Source organism: Calidris pugnax, unplaced genomic scaffold (assembly GCF_001431845.1).
Source record: "Calidris pugnax isolate Ruff unplaced genomic scaffold, ASM143184v1 scaffold20, whole genome shotgun sequence".
NCBI lineage: Eukaryota > Metazoa > Chordata > Aves > Charadriiformes > Scolopacidae > Calidris > Calidris pugnax.
The window spans coordinates 33,988,610-34,010,288 of NW_015094510.1; the positions used below are offsets into that span (position 1 = coordinate 33,988,610).

The window sequence follows — 21,679 nt, forward strand, 5'->3', positions numbered from 1 at the left end:
CTGCCGGTCCGAGTTCCAGCAGGAGAGGTAGGGCAGGGCGCCCAGCCCGCTCGGGGTGGGGTGGGGAGGGAGGGAACGGCCCTTCCTGCTCCTGAGGGGAGAAATTCACACCGCGGGAGACGCTAAAAAGGGCAGAACCGCAGGAAAATACCCTGCCCCCCCCCATCCCCACCCCCCTCCCCGCTCCAGCAGCACCTTGGGGTCGCGTTAGACCCGAGCACGACCTTAGATGCGGTCGCTTTCCCGTTACCCCCTGGCCACGGGCTGTGCCGGCCCCTGTGGTGACCGGTAATTGCAGGGGAAAGGGTGTCCGGGGGCGTGTTTGTCGCCGGATTCAACATTGTGCAATTTTGTCTACAGCAAAACGAACACGATATGCAAGAAGTGTGCCCAAAACGTCAAGCAGTTTGGAACGGTGAGTAGGCTCTCGGTCCTAAATGTTGAAGTTAAGTTCACTCACATGTTAAACAAACAAACAAACAAGTTGTCTCACAACTCCGCTTCTTGTGTTCTTTTGAGGGGAAAAAAAAAAAAACTTTTCAGAAAGGTGAGGAAAGTTACAGGCAGCTCTTGATTTCCTTCGTGGCCCAAAATTTCTGTTTGTTTTTTTTTTTTTTTCCCACATTGCACTCCATTGTGATTATACGTAGCTTAACAGTTGTGAATAATGTAGCTATTCATAGCAAAAGCAATATTATTTCACTTTATGCCTGTAAAGTTATCTCTACGTCTTGTCATAAATGCACACGTTGTGGCAGCAAGGCTGTTAGCTGACTGTATTCTTAATAAGTGGTAAATGTGAAAATCCAATAGCACCACTTATATTATGTAAGTCTTAACAAATATTTAAATGCATATTAATCATGTTAAGATATTAGGTAGAAAAGATGTTACAAATATTAGCTGTCTGTGTGTTACTTGGCATTTTCTTGTCTTGAATTTCAGCTTCAGTTCTGGTAGACAAATTATTTTTATTAATGTACGAATACACAGTGTATCTGAGCGCCCTGCAGGTACTACTTTATAGGAGGTATCAAGATAATCTTGTTGTGAAACAAAAGAGCATAATTTTTATATACTTGACATAAACCATATTAGATTAAATTCAGCTTATTTGAGAAACATAACAGCTGTTGGTATGTAGTCAGGCATTTTGTGAATGTAAACGTAAACTGAACAAAGAACGTTCTTTTGAAAGATTAAAATGTGGCAAAATGAAGTGCAGGACAGATTCAACAATGTTTTTTATCAGTAACTCATAACAAAAAAAAATAGAACTGCACTGAAGATAATAAGCCATTTCTAACCTATGAAAACTGACAGCAATTTTATTTTCCAGCAGCGTATTATTCTAGTTGAGTGTATGATATAAAAGTTGGTAACCTGACATGATGGTATCTGAAGTTTGTTGTTGTTGTTTGTTGTTTTTTTTTTTTAAAGTTTCCTGCAGAGTTGCAGGGATCAGGATACTAATCTTGGAGCTGTAGGGTTATCAAATCCCTGAGTAGTACAAGGGAGGGGGATGTGTTCAGAAACTTCTAGTCTAAAAAAAATGACTTGATTACTCTTCTTCCAAAGTTTATTAAGAAATTTCTTAGCAATAAAGTAAAATAGAGAGGAAATGTCATCGTATTTTAAAAAAAAATTAAAAGAGGCAAGGGTAGAGGTGAGCAATCACATTGTATGTGTTTCTTTCATTGAGTATGTACCTGAGTTTTTGTGGAAAGTCCAGGCGGTTTTTGACCATTGAAGGAGCATCATTTTAGGGGAAAAGTTTAGCACTGAAGAGAGAAATGATAGAAAAAAGGTTCTCGGAGATAGATTACATGAAGCCCTACTAGTTTAGAAGCATCGCTGTGTGATTTGAAATACCCGTGTTCATGACAGAAACTCTTGCATCTGTTAACTTCAGTTCAACTTCCCTGTTTTTCAGCCCAAGCCTTGTCAGTATTGTAACATCATTGCAGCATTTATTGGCACAAAATGTCAGCGTTGCACCAACTCGGAGAAGAAGTACGGCCCACCTCAGACGTGTGAGCAGTGCAAACAGCAGTGTGCTTTTGATCGGAAAGAGGAGGGAAGGAGGAAGGTAGGCTTTGTTCCACAGCTGTAATGGATTAGGCTGACAGCAGACAATGTGCCTCCTTCGTAAGACAAAGATGAGCAGGAATGTATCTTTAGTTCCCTAATATTAGATTAAAGCTGCTGTGAATTAAATTTTGCAACTTGCAATTGTTATGTTAGCTACTGAGCTAACTTACTTTAAATTAAATAACTCTTTTTGAAAATAAGCTTAAGTGTAAGATGACAGTAGTATCTGGGAAACAGAGGTTAAGCAGCTGAATAGTTTCCAGTGCTTTGATTTTATTTACATTTTGATTTCCCCATCCGTTGAGTCTTATGTATGTCTGTAACTTGGATCTGTCACTTCTTCCAATTTGCCTGCCTTGCCTTAAAGTATAACAGCAGGGAGGTAGACTGCCCTGAGCAGCCCTTTGTGTTCTGTTTTCTTAAATAGCTTTGGTGAGTGCCACTTTCTCATTCCAGAAGGTGCTGAGGAAATGACCTCAAAAGCCTGAACCCAAGAATAATGCTGTTTTTACAGAAGAATTTACTTGGTACAAGTAACACGTTGGCTGGACATCTTGATTCTGCCTGGAATACGATGGGTTGAGAGAGGGTACATGGTGTCTAAACTAAAAATGATTTGTCCCTTTAAAAAGTTACTGTCGCTTCTGTGATGTAGAGCGAGTCCAACGTTTGCTAAGACTGCTTTCTAGTGTAACTTTAAATGACAAAAAGAAATGGTATAAAATTCCCTTTACTAAAAGATAGCCTGCATACGTTGAAGATGTGGTAGTACCATTCCATACGTCCAAAGAGATGTCTGGATTTTTCCCAGAGATAACAGATGAAGTGAAACAAATTTTTGTCACAAATATTTAAGTACTTCTTTTCTAGCACACATATACTTGAAAAAAAACACTGCTGTGAATTATTTCCCAAAAGGTTGATGGGAAGTTGTTGTGTTGGCTCTGCACGCTGTCCTACAAGAGAGTGCTACAGAAGACAAAAGAACAGAGGAAGAGCCTAGGATCTTCACATTCTAACTCTTCATCCTCATCACTTACTGAGAAAGACCAGCATCATTCAAAACACCACCACCATCACCACCATCATCATCGTCACAGCAGCAGTCATCATAAGTAAGTATTTTGACAATTAAAGTAGCTGTTTGCACCACTTCCTTTTTCTGTGTTCCGTTAGTGCTGAGGTCAAATCAAAGGAAATAAGAAATGCTGTTTAAAACATGACATCAAAAGCAGTCGCAGAAGGTTGTTCTTCCGTGGTCTGTCAAAATCCTTGTATTCTTACAGTTTGGATGAAGGGAGATCAGCAAAAAGCAGAAATTCTTGGTGATAATCAAACTAGTCGATGTTAAAACTGGTAGCAAGTCTAGAAAAGAAATTCACAGAGTGGCTACAGAAACAAGTTACTTAGAGATAAACTTGAATTTGGCTTTCTAAGCTGTAGCTGTTGTGTGATAACTCCTATTTTGCATACATTGACCATGGGTTGAACAGCATGGATTAGCAGTGAGCACAGAACAGCTGCTTCCCTCTGAATCCTCACTCTGACTTACTCGTTTTCACTTGTTTGTGTGCACATAGATGCAGTTAAACGGAGAAGCAGAAGCAACAGTGTGGGATCACCCTCAGCCTAAAGTCTAGGACTGTTTTGTATCTCTTTGCTAGTTTTTACAATCAGGTTTTGCTGGAATAGGCTTTTTGTGAGTGACTGTCATACAGACATAAGAAAAGAGCACTGTCAGTTCAGTTACTGGCACTCTTACGGCATTTCACGCAGTTTTGTTCCACCTTCTGCAACTTTTCTCAGTGTGGCTGTGGCATAGACAATGTACCAACCTTAACAAACACACCCAGTTTATTTAGTCATAAATCACCGAATTGGTTTGTTTTTTATGCCAGTGTAACTGTCATCATGATTCTTATTTTCATTGGTAGGCAGTGTAGCTTCAGAACTACTTCTTTTATTTTTGTGTTGGATAGTAAATACTACGGCTGCAATGGTAATGCCCCTGACCCCAGACACACAAATGATTTCATTCTAAGTTTAATTCTTCTACTGCTAATAATTTTCCATCTTGACTGAAACTTGCCTGACTAAGTGTGACTTAAAAGTAAAATAAGCTGGAATGGTATCGGGAATGAAAAGAAGAGAAATGCATGTACTTTCACTTGAAAAAAAAAAAAAAAATAAATTTTTTTAGGAATTTGAAGAAAATTATTCTTGTCACTCAGAGAGTTATTGTACTATTCCCATTCTCTCAAATCTCTTGCAGAAAATTGAATTACAACAAGGTAAATCTAATTGAATGCATGTGGCAGAGATATAGTGAGAATTAAATAAAAAATGACTTGGCTCTTTATTAAAGAATAGAGCTTCTACTATACTCACGAGTTATAAAAATAGGCATATCTGTATACAGATCATAATGGTCCTGGTTTGCCATCTTTTTTGTGTAGGCTGTTGTGGGTCCGTTGCTTCTGGTCCAATAAATACAACTCTCTTTTCCCAATCCCTTTCAGTTATTGTTAGGATGAGACGATAGAGACAAGGAGGTAGAAATACAGATTCAGTGAACTATTCCATTGAGTGCAGTCTTCTACATCCCACCATTCTTGTACCAGGGGTGTTTCTTAGTTGCTTTTGAAATTACTGAGAACAAATCTTTAGAACTGTACAGCAGTTACTTTCAGGGATCCAAAACTTGGCTTGGCTCTTGTGCCACCACATAAACACCACTTCAGGCAACGTTCACGTGGCACCATGGGCATCCCAGGAAGAGTGCCAAGTACAAGATTAGCAATATAAAGTTCACAAAGATAGGGATATACCAACAAAAAGGTTTAACTGTCAGTTCTGAAGTCTGCCCCTTGGATCTCACAATAGTGTAAACATTTAGCCAAGAAATATTTTTATAACATCCTGACATAGTAAAGAACGATCGTGAATATGAACACATAATGCAGCTGTCCAACTGAAAATTTATAATTGTCAACTTTCTTTATTGAAAAAAAAGAGGGGGTGGGATTTTTCTCAAGTACAGATAGCATTCATGTAAACTTAGCAATAATGGCATGTTGTTGTGTAGTTACCAAATATGTTTCACATATTTCAGAATCAGCAGTCTGAGTCCAGAACAAGATCAGGGACTATGGAAACAGAGGTAAATATGATGCTATTTATTAATTTCCTTTTAATTTATCTTGCAGTTTTCATTTAAAGGCCTTTTTTCTTGCATTGCTGGCTAGTCTCTAGCATTCCAGCTAGGAGAATGAGTTAGTTATTTTACATGTACCAAATGGTGATATTAGAGAGTTATATAGTATGAGGCTTTAGGTTTACATTTTGTTTGATTTCAGCCATAAATCCTCTGCAGCTATTCAGAATGAAACTCCAAAGAAAAAACCCAAACTGGAATCCAAGCCATCAAATGGAGATAGGTAAAGTTATACTTTTGTAAAGCTGAGCCATTTCAATCAAATAGAGTACTGATATGTGGCCAGTTGTTTCTTTTCTTTTTTTTTCTTTTTTTCTTTTTTTCTATTTTTTTTTTTTTTTTGGTCTGAAGAATGAGGGAGATGAAACTGTTGTCCAGCCAGACAGGTTATTGGGTGGCATCTGAATGCTGTCAGTCAAATAAATGACTTTATTAGCGGAAAACTGGCACTGTGTTCCTGCTTTTAAGCTGTTTGGGGTAAAATTAAGTAAAGCTTATGTACAAGGCAACAGTTATCAATGAAACAGCATTCCCTAACAAAACTGTTTTGTTAATTAGATGCAGGGTTGAGCCTGCTGCTTTAAGTTGACCTAGTATCTAGAGAAGTCTTCTGGACCTTAGTGTGGGAGACTGAATCTTTATTCTGTCTCTGGCTAAACAGTTGGAATAAAAATAAAAGTGGCTGCTTCAGTCAAAAAGTATTTGTCCCCCTCAAAGCTAATACTTAATTATATTTCTGCAGGTGTATGTAATGTGTGCCATTAGTAAGGTAATTTGCCAGTTGCATCCATTTCTGTCAGGTACATACTTTTTTTGCATTAGTTCTTAAGGATGTTTGTGGAATTATTAATTATCCAATTTGAACTTTAAAAAAAAAAGTTACTATTTTTCCCCTGTTGATGTTGCAAGTAACTATTGTTTTTTATTTTTAGTAGCTCTATAAATCAGTCAGCAGACAGTGGAGGAACTGACAACTTTGTCCTCATAAGTCAGCTGAAAGAAGAAGTAATGTCACTTAAACGTCTTCTGCAGCAAAGAGATCAGACTATTTTAGAAAAAGATAAAAAGGTAAAAGTTGCACTTGCTTAATCAGAATGTTATCATTTTGTTTTCTGTTTTGTAGACTTCTAACAATAAGATGGTGAGATAAATCAAAAATCAGATACAGTTCTTTTATATAGCAACTAACCAGATCTTACTATTTCAGGGGTGTTTGGGACTCTTCTATCATTAATATATTTTGGCTCCAAGCCAGAGAAATTTATTTAGCCTCACTTTAGTCACCTAGAAACTAGCCATCTGGTTTGCTGCTGCTCAGGCTGTGTGACACAAGTGATGGATAAAATGCCAGACAGTGCTTTGTATGTTTTACGTGTTCTAAAACTGAGTCACAGCAAAGATCCCAGATACCTACATCGGCTGGTGGGCACACAAGATAAGAGGAGGATTAAAAGTTCAGCATAGTTTTTGTTTATTTTTAAACTAAAGCCGCTATAGCCATAATTAATGAGTTGGTGTCCAAATTTACATGCACAGTGTATGAAAAATGAGTGTTTTAATTTTAAAAGGCTGGTAGCATATGTGTAGTGTAGGATATTCCATCTTTGTGTATGGTCACGGACTAGATGACAAGTTTGGGTTAGATGCCTGGCAGTCAACAAAAGTTACACAAAATAGTCAGGCACAAATGGCTTCAGTGGAACTCAAACAAGAGATTCACCCTTCAAACAACCTAATGACTAACAAGAGAGAAGCAAGACTGGGTTGGATGGGGCTTTGAGCAAATGGTCTAGTGGGAGGTTGTCCCTGCCCATGGCAGGGGGGTTGGAACTCGATGATCTTTAAGGTCCCTTCTGACCCAAACCATTCTAGGTTTCTATGATTCTATGAAAAAAGAAATAACTACAAGTACGTACTTTGCTCTGCCCTCTGATTAACTGTATGCTCCTAAGACACTGTCTGTAACGGTGGCTCTGGTAGGTCTGTTCAGGATTCAGTAGGTTATGGAATTGTATTAAAAATAAATTTACTGTATTTTCAAATGAAATTTTGATTATAGATGCCTATCAAAACATTGATGGCTAAGAAAGGCTAGTTTATCCTGAAAGGAAAAGGCTTCCACTTTTAAACCATAGCTCAGTATCTTCATTTCTACACTTCAGTGTGTTGTGTAAAGGATATTGAACCTTTTTTCATTTATATCACTGTTATATATCCCTAGCGTTGGAAGTACTTGCTATTTCAAGCCTTTAAGCAGTTCATGTGAAAGAGCTGAACAGTCTGTCATTGATTCTCTTCAGGTATTTTCTTCAAAGGACAGACATTAAAGCCCTGATCTCTCTCTTAGAAAGGCAGCAGAAGATCGTGATTCAGTAGGAAATTCACTTCTTTTTATATTTGATCTAGTGGGCAAAGTTACATAAGGAAACGTCACCTACTTCTGCGTAACCATTGCAGGAACTTGTTTTGTGCTGTTTCTGTGGGGAAAGCATCTAATAATTTTAATATCCCTGCTGTTAAAACTATTTATTTGACCTCGGAGTGCTTTGAACTTAAAGACTCCTTCGGGCATGAATTACTGACTTCCAGAATGTCACATACTTTTCTTCAGCTGTTGAGGGAGGGAGAAAAGCTGAACGCATCGTACAGTGTTTGCATAGCTGAAAAGAATACAACAGATTAATGCACTGCAGTTTTGGTTTTGTCTTTTTTTTACTATGAGATAGTAAATGTGAAGTCCTGTACTGGGATAAAAGCCTGAGCCAGACCTGTGGGAGGTTCCTGTTTAGATCCTGTCCAGAGACTTGTGTCGGGACAGCATTTGAACAGTTTGGACCACTCCAAAAGGAAAACCTCTGAAATGTATAACGTGTGGCAACAAAAACAACTTGGTGCCCCAGCTTTACAGACAGTCCTCGTTCGTCATTTGTTGTGACTCAAGTTCTCAGGGGTGTCGTTATCAGTGCTGATTGCTTGCAGCACTAGCCTTGTTTTGCTTTCTGGACAAAATGTTAGTGAGACACCAGGACGTTGATCACTGGGAAGGGACCACAATTTGCTGAATGTTCGCAGGGAGTGAGTCTGCTCATCTAGTTGCATACTTTACTGTGGTGCAATATTACCACTAGGTTTTTTGATACTTAATTTGTGGTATGTGGGTTTTGTACTGGATCCCCTGGAGTTCACAACAGCTGTGGGTACATACCTTGAGCTGCAGTTGGGGTACTATGTGGTATATAGCCTTGTGTCAAAATACCTGTGCTTTATGTAGGACCGTTTGCTTGACAGTTTTTTTTAATGCCTTGTTTCACTACAGGTGGTCTGACACATCCTAAGGCTGGTAGTGGCAGTCTGGGTAGTCATTTCAGGAGCGTATGTTCTGGTTTGTTCCAGCAGGCTGCCTTGCCAGCAAAGGGGTTTCATTTCCTGATAAATCCAAACTGACCAGAGAGTTTCAAAATAGCCAGGTGAATCTGGGACGTTTTGAGGAACTAGAGTTTTTAAAGACTTGATTCCTAGAACTTCTGGGTCCATATAGAGGAGACTGTTAGTAGTTCATCGAGGTGCACGTGCTTCTAGAAGAAGCATTCAGCTGCTTGGATAAAAGCATATACCACAGTTTAGAAACACCAGCCTTATTGTATGTGGTGTGTCTCTGCCTGTCTCAGGAGACACCCAGTGGCAGCAATACTGCTCCAGACACTCAGCATTAAATCATAAGTTAAGTCCTTTTTGAATTATACATTTCTAGTAACACACTCTAATTCACTTTTATTGTGGATTGAGAAGTAGTGAAACTCTGGATTGAGTATTTTTGTTTAGGGCAAGTTGTAGCATGTAAGGACACAAAGATATCCTCTCTGTTGTCTTTGTATGAAAGATTTTTCATGTGTTACCATACCATATAACTGAAGAGACATAACTCAAGATTGGAATAAGTATCTCACAGCTGAAAGAACAGCTAAGATTATAACTCATTAGTCTTGTACTTTATTTTTTTTTCTATTAAGAGTTAACCTTCTTTATACAAAATCCTGAGCAAACAATATGGTTATACAAGTACTGTTGTTTTCTTCATATAAAGTAGACTTAGTTACTTTCCAAGCTATTTCTCAAGTGCTGAGCTGTCAGTACTACAGTAGTAAATAAATACAGTGTTTCCTGAGATCTCTGAGGCTTCCGTAAAGATTTCACAGATTGATTAGAAGATGTACACTGGAGCAGTTTGAGGAATCTTCATGGAATTTGTGTTTTCAGTTGACAGAGCTGAAGGCAGACTTCCAGTACCAGGAGTCGAACTTGAGGACAAAAATGAACAGTATGGAGAAAGCTCACAAGGAAACTGTGGAACAGTTGCAGGTGAGTAATTGCTTATCAGTACTTGAGAAATACTTTAGGTGGAGTTATATATTCAGGCTGTCCACTCACAGCAATGAAAATGGTACCAAGTTCTTGAATGGTCATGACCACATTTAACTTTGGGTGTGCTGTGCAGCAGTTCTGCAGTCAACAGTCTTCATACGAATTGAACTCGCTGTAAGAGTTGCTTTCTAAATTTGAGAGACAGAGGCTTACCTCACAGGCTTTCTCAGAGGTTATGTTATTTTTTGTGTCTGATCTTTAATCAGTTGTCAGTGTGCTATTGATCTCATTTAACAGCTCAGTGTTAACAGTATTGACACTTAAATGTCTCTATCAGGAAGAAAGCTTGAATTAGTTGCCTTATAAATCACAGATTGAACAGATACTTGTTGCAATATCTAAAACTTAGTATCTAAGTTTTGCAGTACAGGAAATGTGGTTACCTTTTCTGTCAAAGAAGGAATGTACATATCAAAAAGCACATACAAATCTTTTAAAAAGTGATCGTTATCTTATTTGAATATTTTCAGCATGTACATTTTGAGATTTTGTTTTGTAAATGCAATGGGAAATGAGTGCATGACACAAATACCTGATATGTTGCAGTAATTCATAAAACTTCTTTTTAATTTTTTTTTTTTTTGTCTGTATTGCAGGCCAAAAACAGAGAACTGCTCAAACAGGTTGCAGCATTGTCAAAGGGTAAAAAGTTTGATAAAAGTGGGAGTATACTAACGTCTCCTTGAGGAACTGGTTATTCATGGGGTTTGCTACTCAATGTAAATTTGAGTAATTCTGTGAAGCCCTTAAAATCCTGTGTAGTGGAAAAAATATTTTTGCACACCAGATTAGTTGGCATGTTTCCTACACGTTTTTATAATTAATATGCAGCTTTTTTTAGTTACTCTTCAGATGAAATACTTCAACTGGCTTGAAGAATGTTTTTATTTTTTTGATATTGGAAACTTTTTGCCAGCAATAGTATTAAACAATTGCATAGAGAACATAGCAGTGCTCTCTCTAAAAGGACAACATGCAATAACAAACTAGGTGTACTTTTTACGAAGCAGCAACTGAGTATTTTAAACTCCACTGATGTCAGCCACAAGTTTATGAACCTGCAGTGACACTGAACACTGGTTTCTGGCAACTGTTCTTTTACTTTGTATCAAAATATAAATTTAGAACGGAAATCATGGTGCTCTCAAGTGAAACTAAAGCAAAGGCATATAGGTATGTGTAAATACAACTGTAACTGTTATATTCTTAGTTATAACTAAGTAATTAGTGTTTTACATTCTTGTGATAGGGATTTACCGAAAGATTATCTATTGTACAGTAACAGAGGCAGTGTGGTTTTTGTAAGATTTACTGTAGATTTTTCTTGCAAGTGCCTTTCTCCAACTGTTTATTTATAGGAATGTTGGTATTTTGTACATAAGGTTTTTATGTTTTAAAATCATGTTTAATAAATGTTTTATGTAAATATAAATGTGTGTACAGAGGAATCCGAAACAAAGATCAAAGTGGCTAGTGCAGTGCTTGAAGCAGCATTAAGAGCTAGCTAATTGATGGACAGTGAGTATTGGCTTTAGATAACCTTTGTAGCTTGTGTCTGTGAGGTGTAGAATTTTGTTAGTGCTGCTCATGCCAAACACTTCCTGAACAAAAAGCGACATGTTTTTTGCCACACTGGAGTTTAGTGATTTGTTTATATATTTTTTTCCCCCATTTGGCACAGTGCTAATTTTAATTCCATAGCAGACATTGTACTCCCAATGTTACATCCTTAGTTGGTGATACACACTCAAAGTTTTTTAAAAAAATGTGTTACTTGGTTGTAATTTACAGTGACTCTTCTTAATGAATTGCAAGATTCTCATACCCCAGTAAAGAAACACAATAAGAAAAGAGTAGCCAAAACTAATGGTCTTGAAATCAATTAAGGGAGTGGATGTTGTGTCAAAGGATGTACTGTTTTAATGTCTTGGGTAGATTTTGATTCTAAATGACATCAGTTTAAGTTTAGCTCTGCTCCTAATGGACATTAGACATATTCAGAAATGTCTATTAAACATAATCTAGTATATCCCAGGGTCTGTGTTCAGGAAGGTGAGTTACAAGTAGACTCATGTCAGTAAAGGTTCAGTTCAGCTCTGGGTACTGGTTGGCAACAGAGTAACTTCTTATATTTCAGTAAGCTTAATTGTGTAGAATAAGCCACACACCTTTTAATTAAAGAACTAAAATCTGAAGTTCCTTTGCTGTCCACCCATGTGCTGAACTCTGAACACCGTTTCAGTAGTTCAAACAAGTTCCAGCAGTGACAGACTACTGAAAAAAATCGATCTAGCATGTTTCATATGGTATACATGCGTTTTTATACCCTAAAATCAACTTTGTATGTTTATAAATGCTCTTCTCCAAACTTGCTAAACTACGGTAGAGAATGTGGCTATCCTTTGGGGATGTTGGGTTTTTCTTAATATACAAATTTATGACTTTAATTAATTCAGAGTTAGTATTTTGATACCGGGTTTTTTTTTTTCCCAGTTGAATGGCAACCCATGTTTGGTGAAATTTGTTTTAAAACACAGAAATGCATAGCAAATTGAAATGTTTGAATTAAGATCACTTAATTATGATGCCTGTTCAAGCTGCAATAAGGACATTTTAAAAGAACAAACTGAAGTTCTATATTAGAAGTAATTGACTTTTATAAATCCCAATCCAAAACATTTTTAGGGGCTTCACAGTATTTAGTTCTGATTAAATACCTGTGGTTTTTCTTCCATAATCTCATTTTTAACATGGATTTTTTTTAAAGTTGTGAAGTAGCCATCTGAATCCCAGTCCTGAAAATAGCGTCCTGGAGCTGTAAATTATTGACATAATAAACTGATGTTCTTTAAATGTGGATCTGCGAGGAGATTGTTGTACTGTATTGTGCTTTTTTAGCCTGTTTCCGGATGTTGATTAGCATTGACCAGTAATGGCCATTTTGGCTCAAGTTATTTATGTATTTTAAGCCTGTGAATATCGTGGCCCCCTTTTAGATAGTTCTGTCTGGATGCGCGTTCTGCAGTGAAGCTGTTCAGCTGTCCACATGTATAGACTGTTGAAATACTGTACTGGCACACATCTGACCGTTGACATTTTGTACCTTTTCTAAATCCAATGTTTCACAATAAAATCTTGTCAAAACATGAACCTGTCCTTTTAAAATTATTCAGAAATTCATGTTTCTTGTTAATCCTTCACCCTGTGTCACTAAACGTCTGTGGCCAAAAAAAATGCAGAGTAGTTGCATTTAGTATTTAGGTTTCTGGGAAGATCAGGCACCTTGGACTGTCTACAAATTGTAACAAATTAGAGCTTCAAGAAAATATTTTGGTTTTATACAGCTGGGTTACAATACATAGAAATATTTTGTTGTAGAGAGTCAAAAAACATTAAGGTTTAACTGAAAGCTAGTGCTATTTAATAAAGCCTTCAACGGCCTTTTTATATTCTAATTAACATCACCACTCGTGTCTAAAAGTACCTGAATTGTGGTCTTAATCTGTTAACTGTAGGGTTGTTCTTCCTTTAGAATCATAGAATGGTTTGGGTTGGAAGGGACCTCAAAGATCATCGAGTTCCACCCCCCCTGCCATGGGCAGGGACACCTCCCACCAGAGCAGGTTGCTCAAAGCCCCATCCAGCCTGGCCTTGAACACTTCCAGGGATGGGGCATCCACAGCTTCTCTGCAACCTGTTCCAGTGCCTCACCACCCTCATAGTAAAAAATTTCTTCCTGAGATCTAATCTGAATCTTTTTTCATCCAATTTAAAACCGTTTCCCCTTGTCCTATCATTACACGTCCTGGCAAAGAGTCCCTCCCTCTCTGTACGTTGTGTACAGTGGTGATTCAGAGATGGGAAGTGACACTGGTGGTTTCTGTGTCCCGTCCCTTCCTTGTATCGGGAGGAGTGAGGTGCCCCCACCAACGGGCTGTCGGTCACGGTGGCTCCTGGTGTGTGGAGGCACCAGGGCTGCGGTTTGTAGGTCTCATTTTATATTTTTTTTTCCTCAGCAATCAGTCTTCATCTTTCCACAATCCAGCAGAATATGTCTCATGAAAAAAACCAACCAACTAATCCAAACTCCTCCCCCAAACTAAGAAAAGAGTACTGTTCTGGAGCTTTCTGGTCAAGGCAATGATCCAAAAGGGGGGAATCTTTGGGTTTCAGAGCCCGGCTCCTAAAACAGTCTGTATTTTATACCAATTATAATAATGAATAATATGCTATTCTAAAACTGAATTGTTCTGAGCCTCATTCTAATGCAAATTTTCCAGGGCTTTGTTGGAGCCATTTATTTTCAAAGCGAAGACCAAGGCAAAAAACCACGCGTGGTACCTGATTTAGATACGGCTTTTCTGCGACACATGTGAAACTTGTATAAACTGGCCACGTAATAGATTGACTCCCTAAAAGAGATTGGCATCATTTGAAGCAAATTTCCTTAGATTTCCTTAAAGATGTTTTAAATTGACATAACCTCCGTGTAGGCACTCAGGCAGTTCCAGTAGCTTCAGAAGCTCTGAATCCACACTTGATTTTTTTGGAAACATTGAAGGTTATGAATGCAAACTCTAGTCTTGACAAAGTTTTTAAAATGGAGTAAAAGCTGCTCATGTCATTTTTGTGCCTTCAAATGAGTTACTCAATTACCAGTTCAGTTGAGAATGCTGCAATAGGAGATAGATTTTCTCCTACATTATGTGCAATTTCTTTGGTTTTCCTCATGGAAAAGATACTGATACAAAACTCCTTCTCTTGAATCTTGCAGAAATCAGAGGCATCAGGAAAAGGGATTATTGAGGTGGAAAGAGGAGATATTTGGGGTGCTCCTGGGGATGGAGGTGTTAAGGACCAAGAAGGAAGAGAAACCTCTGAAATACCATGTTGCTCATTTAAGTGATGTACTGAATTACGCAGTTGGTGGGGTTTTTTTCCCCAAGACACGGGTTATCTGTACATGTGGGGAAAAAAAAACCAACAACTTTTTAAGGTAAAATGCAGCGTAGCTTAAGGGGAAGTGTTTTGCTTGCTTTTCTTTTAATGATACCAGAGTCCAAATTTGTGAAGTGAACAGAATAAACAGCTTGATTAAATTGAAATATCAAGATGTACAATGTAAAACCCATCTTGTAAGCAGTTAGTCATGCTGTTTAGGCGTAGAAAAATAGGTAAAACTGCCAGAGAGGACTGTGTATCCCGTTGCCACAGCTGCACGTTCCACCATAGGACCTGCACTCATTTTGTCTGTCTGTTCTTAGGCATTGGACAGAAGTCATCCTTGAAGACATGTCACTCATGAGCACATGAATCATTGACGTTTTCCCCTGCTTTAGCCCAAGCAGAAACCAAGACTGGATTTGCCCGATTACATTAACAGTTGCCATGAGGCTGTGCTGTTGCTGCTCTAACTGACCTTCTTGCTCCTGGCCATTTCTCTTCAGTGTCTCTCCTTCTGGTGGGTAAAGGACATTTTGCCTTTTGACCAAAGGGGGTTTAAGTACCAGGGACGCTGATGTGCTAAACAAGCCAGGTGAAAGCAGGGATTTGTTTGCAGTTTAGATTTTCCTTCTGCTGAGGCTTTCTGGCTCTTGGAGCACTTCAATAAGTTCATTTATATTTTAGTTGTCAATTGGAAAAGAGGCCTTCCAGCTCCTGAAGAATCCTGAGGAATCCTGAAGGCTGAATCATCTTTGGATACAAAAGGTTGGTCTGAGAGGCATAAGCAGAAGACTGCTTTTACAGTCACTTGTTTGGATTGCAGGAGGTCTGTGGACAAACAAAAATAAACTGGACCAACAAATACCAGGATACCACACCAAGCTGTGTGGCACGGTCAACATGGTACAGAGAAAGGGATGCCATCCAGAGGGACCTGGACAGGCTGGAGAGGTGGGCTCGTGCAAGCCTCATGAAGTTCAACCAAGCCAAGTGCAGGGTCCTGCATCTGGGACGTGGCAACCCCAGGCACAAATACAGGCTGGGCAGAGAATGGCTGGAGAGCAGCCCTGAGGAGAAGGACTTGGGGGTGTTGGTGGATGAGAAGCTCATCATGAGCTGATGTATGCTGGCAGCCCATAAAGCCAAACACATCTTGGGCTGCATCAAAAGCAGTGTGGCCAACAGGTTGCAGGAGGTGATTCTGCCCCTCTACTCTGCTCTGCTGAGAGCTCACCTGGAGTACTGTGTCCAGCTTTGGAGTCCTCAATGCAGGAAGGACATGGACCTGTTGGAACGGGTCCAGCAGAGGGCCATGAAGATGATCAGAGGGATGGAGCACCTCTCCTATGAAGACAGGCTGGGAAAGTTGGAGTCGTTCAGCCTGGAGAAGAGAAGGCTCCGGGGAGACCTTATAGCAGCCTTTCAATATCTGAAGGGAGCCTACGGGAGAGCTGGGGAGGGACTCTTTGTCAGGAAGTGTAGTGAAAGGTCAAGGGGTAATGGTTTTAAATTGGAAGAGGGGAGATTTAGATTAGATACTAGGAAGAATTTTCTCACTGTGAGGGAGGTGAGACACTGGAACAGGTTGCCCAGAGAAGTTGTGGATGCCCCATCCCTGGGAGTGCTCAAGACCGGATTGGATGGGGCTCTGAGCAACCTGGTCTAGTGGGAGATGTCCCTGCCCATGGCAGGGAGGTTGGGAGTCAATGATCTTTAATGTCCCTTCCAACTCTAACCATTCTATGATTCTATGAAATAGGTCAGAGCTGCTTTGGACCCCGGTGATCTTATTCAAGGTTGGGTCGCAGGAATTTGATGTATTCCTACTATGGCTTCTGCAGGCATTAGAATTTGGAGCCTGAGTTGATTTTTAAAGTTCCAGTGGTAACCACACACACACACTTTTTTAGTAACTTCTGGCAACTGATTTTGAACTGAATGCTGAAAACCTGAAGATATTTTCCCTTAGTTGGATCAACAGATAAATGTGTTTTTCTTTATTTCAATAAAAGATGTAGCACATTCACAATTCGTCCTTCATCAGGTACATCAACTGATATCTTTTCATTTTATGGAAATCTTGAAAGTCAGTTGTATTTATAGATGTTCCGTGGGAAACTTTTTAAACTTTCTTAGACAACTCTTTTGCATAGTGGTTTACTTCTGGCAGAATCACATGTGCTAATTCTCCTTACATTTATAGGCTCAAAATTCCACTGCAGCAAAAATGATAGAATTATTTCCTGGAATGTTTTTTTTTGCCCAACTATGGTCTGCTCTTGAAAATATTTTGTGACTGTATTGATTAAATTTCAACTTATAAAAATTATTGTTAACTTATAAAAATGTATGGAACCGATTTACTAACAGAAAAGTGTGTTTTTCGGGCAGAGATTACTCCTTTCACTAGGTGTAAATGTAAAGTGAGGTGTTTTCCTTCATTTAAGAAGAACTGTACCACTTAAATTAGTGTGTTCACAAATATGATGTGTGAGAACTTAAAAAAAACCTTTCAACAAGGGGAAGAGCTGTAAGGCTGTATTTACTAGAATAACTTAAATCACTGCTGAAAGGCTAATTCATTAATCTAGCTGCATTGAACCACTCTCCTACTGCTCGTGTGGTCTGTTGCAGCTATAGTTGCAGATGCAGCCAGGAACAGTAATTTTCATCATTCCTTCAGGACCTACAAGGATTTCCTTCCCCACATGCTGACTTGGGATGCAGCATTCATTAGAGTTTTCGTAGTGCAAGATACATTTATTACAGTAACATCCACAAAGGTGGAGTGCGCGCTTGATTCTTCCTCTTACTGGAAAGGCAGGAGATGTTTTAGGGGCCTGGAGCATCTCTCTTACAAGGAGAAGCTGAGGAATTTGGGTCTTCTTAGTCTGGAGAAGAAAAGACTGAGGGGGGATCTGATCAACACCTATAAACACTTAAAAGGGGGGTGTCAAGAGGATGGAGCCAGTCTTTTTTCAGTGGTGCCCAGGGATAGGACAAGAGGAAATGGGCACAAACTTGAATGTAAGAAGTTCCATCTAAATATGGGGAAGAGCTTCTTTACTTTGAAGGTGGCAGTGCCCTGGAATAGGCTGCCCAGGGAGCTGGTGGAGTCTCCTCTGGAGACATTCAAAACCCGCCTGGAGATGTTCCTGTGCAACCTGCTCTAGATGGACCTGCTTTGGCAGAGGGGTTGGACCAGATGATCTCCAGAGGTCTCTTCCAACCTCCTATCTTTCTGTGATTCTGTGATGTTGTGTAAAAGACCCAAATTGCCTTGCAAGATTCAGTTGAAACTTAATTCCTGCTTTTCTTGGTTGAACATACTTCAATCTTTCTCCTGTAAAAAATCTGCTCCAGATTTAGGGTGTGATTAGTAGTTCATAGTGCTCTTTCCTCTTGTTTGGCATTAAAGGTAATTTTTTTAAAGCAAGCACACCTTTGGATCTTCTTTACCAAAAAGTGATGGAATGAACCTCTTCCCTTACCTCCTAAATGCTAAATTTAGTAAAAGAAAATAGACCTAAATAGCAATAGCTGTCTACATAAGTTTAGCCACTAGATGCTGCTTAAACCACACAATTTCTCAGAAGTATATGGTTGCAAGTTCTTTCTGTGAACCATTGGGCATCCACAGTGGATTGCTGTTACTGTTCAAATACAACTCTGATGCTAAAATGAGAATATCCTAAATTCTGAAATAGTTGTACTTCAGGATTTATTTTATAAAATCTGAAATATATTTTGGAAAATTAAGCATAGCGGTATTAAACATGTTTAATATAGGTAAATACATAATATATATTTGGAACTATATTGTGTTTTCTCTGGTTGCTTTCCCTTAAGACAGAAAAAAACCCCATTTTATAGGTCCATGGCTATGGAAGGCTGATCCATGGAGTGCTACAGCTTGCCTGCTGTCACACAAAAGGCATTGTTAGAACTGAAAATGGACTCCAGGACTCCCCAGGTAATGTGGAGATTGAGTAGCTTTTTCCTTTGCAGGAGCTGCTATGGATAAGTTAAAGTCTTATTTAGTCACCATAGATGTGTAATACATCTGTAGCATTAGTTAGCTGACAGCATCTAAACTTTAGAAACCATTCTTAAGTATAACTGATATATTCATAATATGGGTAGCAATACAAAGGTGAGAAGAATATACTCTCGACTTGGAAAAATAAGGTTTAAGACCTGCTGTTTTCCTCTTTCTTTAAGTCTGATGCACTTCTGATACAGATTTTTCCAGTCTGATTCTGTTAGTAGACGTGTTTGAAATCTTGTGACTTTCTAGTGAAAGAGAGAATTCTCAACACCATTTAAAAATTCAGACTGTTTTTAACAAGTCTTTGATTCACAAAGATGCAATTGTAGTAGAGTGGAAAAGTGTTTTTGTTCGTATATTCTGTAGCCATTTTATGTATTTTATTTATATATTTTCTGAGCAATCTTAAGGAGGAAGACCCAGGGAACTACAGACCGGTCAGGTCCTCCTCAGTGCAAGAGAGACATGGACATATCGGAGATACTCCAGCAAAGGGCCACAAGGGTATTGAAGAGACTGGAGAATCTCCCTGTGAGGAAAGGCTGAAAGAGCTGGGACTGTTCATCCTGGAGAAGAGAAGGTTCTGGGGGATCTTATCAATGCATATATGAAGGGAGGGTACGGGAAGGATGGAGCCAGGCTTTTTCCAGTGGTGCCCAGTGCACCATGTTTGCCCGGAGGCAATGGGCACAAAATGAAATACAGGAGATACCCACTGAACATCAGGAAACTCTTTTTTACTGTGAGGGTGACTGATCCCTGAAACAGGTTGCCCCGGGAGAGTCTCCATCCTTGGAGACGCTCAAAAAGCCATCTGGATGTGGTCTTGGGCAACCAACTCCAGGTGGCCCTGCTTGAGCAGAGGGATTGGACAAGATGGCCTCCAGAGGCCCCTTCCAACCTCAACTGTCCTGTGACTCCGAAACCTAAACAGGGCAAACATCTCTTGCTTTATCTGCTAAAATACAATATTTTGTTATGAACAAAATATAGATAAACAATTCTTTGATGTTTTCAGACTTTGCTGTGTTAAGTTCATTTGAATAGAACAGGAAAAAAAGCTGACAGTTTTTGTAAGTTCACCTGTATTAGTGAAACATCTTAAATTATGTGGATGATTGTTACATAATCTTCAAGATAGTTTGCTGAGCTTGTAAAATAAATACTTTTACATGAAAAAAAGCATTTCTATAAGCTATTTTTGGTAGCAAATTTCAAGTAAACAGAGCAGGGAACAGTAACTTCCCATCTGTTCCTTTCCCATTAATCTGTTGCCAGCATGATATAATTCTTGTACTAGGCACAATCAGAAAAAGTCTGTTTGAAAATAGTGAAGTTCCCGAGGGTACTTATCTTGCTGTCCAAATCTCTGAAGCCCTTTTGCATTATTTTCTTTATGTTTACTAACAGCATTCTAAAGAAGTTTGGTATGAAGCATGTAGGATGTCAAGAATATGTATAGTTTTGTGATGTCTTCCGTTTATCCCTAGGCATAGGTCTTACCTTCTATTAGATGTGTATGGTTGAAGTAGAGTTGTAGATGACATTCAGTGTGTATCCCCTGTTCTCAGTAAATCCCCAAGCACTGTATTTTCAAAACAACTTCTGTTTTCTTAAAGGAAGTTTTGGATCAGGCCTTACGTATTAATTTAAACTTATTTCACATTTGCATCAACATCGTAAGTCATGCGGGTCAGAAAAGCAGTATTTTGGAACTGGTGGGATTTATTATGTATTTATACACCATATTTATATAATTATGTATTTTTAGTCTATGCATTCAGTTAAAAAAGAAAATTCAAAGTACAGAGTAGTTCCTCACTTATTCCCTTACGTCAGGAGAATAGAGTCATGCAGTTGAATGAGAATAGAATTTTCCCTATATTTTGTTGCGGTGACATGAAAAAACATATTTTTTTTCCCTGCAAAGTATCTATGCAACAACTCACAGAACATTATTCCGGAGTGAAAATACAGGCAAACAGAAATCATAGCAAAAATCAGATAGTGTCTTAATCCATTTATAATGCTGTCACACGTAACATTTTAAGTTGAGTAAACTAGATGATAGTGGGAAAAAAAAGGAGAATTAATCCAGATCATTTTGAAAAGCAGTAAATAGAAATTTTATGGTGATTCAGAATGTAGTCATAAACTTGGTTCAGCTGTCAAGATTGCTATCAGGCTGATAAACACATTTATCTCATAAAAAATGAGCATGTTTTACAAAATGGCAAAACAACATGTTTTTCATTCTTGGACTATAGTTACGAACACAGATATTGATATATTATTTACCAGAATAGTATTGGAGCTTATGAAAACAGTAATTTATCTAGTCTAAAAATATCTCTGCTACTGCAGTAGAATGTGAAAGAATTTTTTTGGCAGTTGATACAAAATAACCTCTTGAAAGATAAGTTCTCTTTCTAACCCCATTGTAAGTTTTTCTTTAACCTATTTTCTGTTTCTTAATTCTTACTAACATTGTAATCTCAGTTGTACTTTGTGGAAAAAAGAAAGAAGCCATAAATTCATCAATTTTATCACAATTTCTTTGGTGGTTCTTTCTTAATTAATACATTTATTAGCTTAAAATGTAAAGGTTGTAACTCAGCCCTGCAGGATCAGCACATTCAGAGATTTTCCAAGCATTTTTGTTCAATTAAGCTACTTTGTTGCTAATTAGCACCATTGACTTTTCCTCTTTACAGTAAGATTTATTCTTCCAGGAGTCAATATGTTGGTTACTACGCATACAAAAAAAAAAAAAAAAAAAGGGACCATCAGCTCCTTAATATAAAACACACTTCCATCTTCTTGACTCTTGTTCTAGTGCCATATTTTACCAGCAGTAAAAATGCCCAGTTTTAGGTTCTGGAGCTAGTGAAAGTGCTGTTCTGGTCCTGCCTGGAGTGATTCTCCTCTCCAGTTCATCCTGCCCACTGGGCTGGCTGAGA

The 21,679-nt window shown here is 38.6% G+C and overlaps 1 protein-coding gene across 1 annotated transcript; it reads left to right on the forward strand.

The window, feature by feature from the left end:
* Position 1: 1 nt before the first annotated feature.
* Positions 2–12,877, forward strand: FAM76B (family with sequence similarity 76 member B; the record flags this gene model as incomplete). The annotated part of the gene is made up of 9 exons (XM_014965774.1): positions 2–27; positions 361–415; positions 1,934–2,089; positions 3,010–3,206; positions 5,204–5,251; positions 5,448–5,528; positions 6,238–6,373; positions 9,563–9,664; positions 10,324–12,877. Coding segments are annotated over 9 exons (891 nt in total), but the record flags the coding sequence as incomplete, so codon positions are not given.
* Between the last annotated feature and the right edge of the window lie 8,802 nt (positions 12,878–21,679).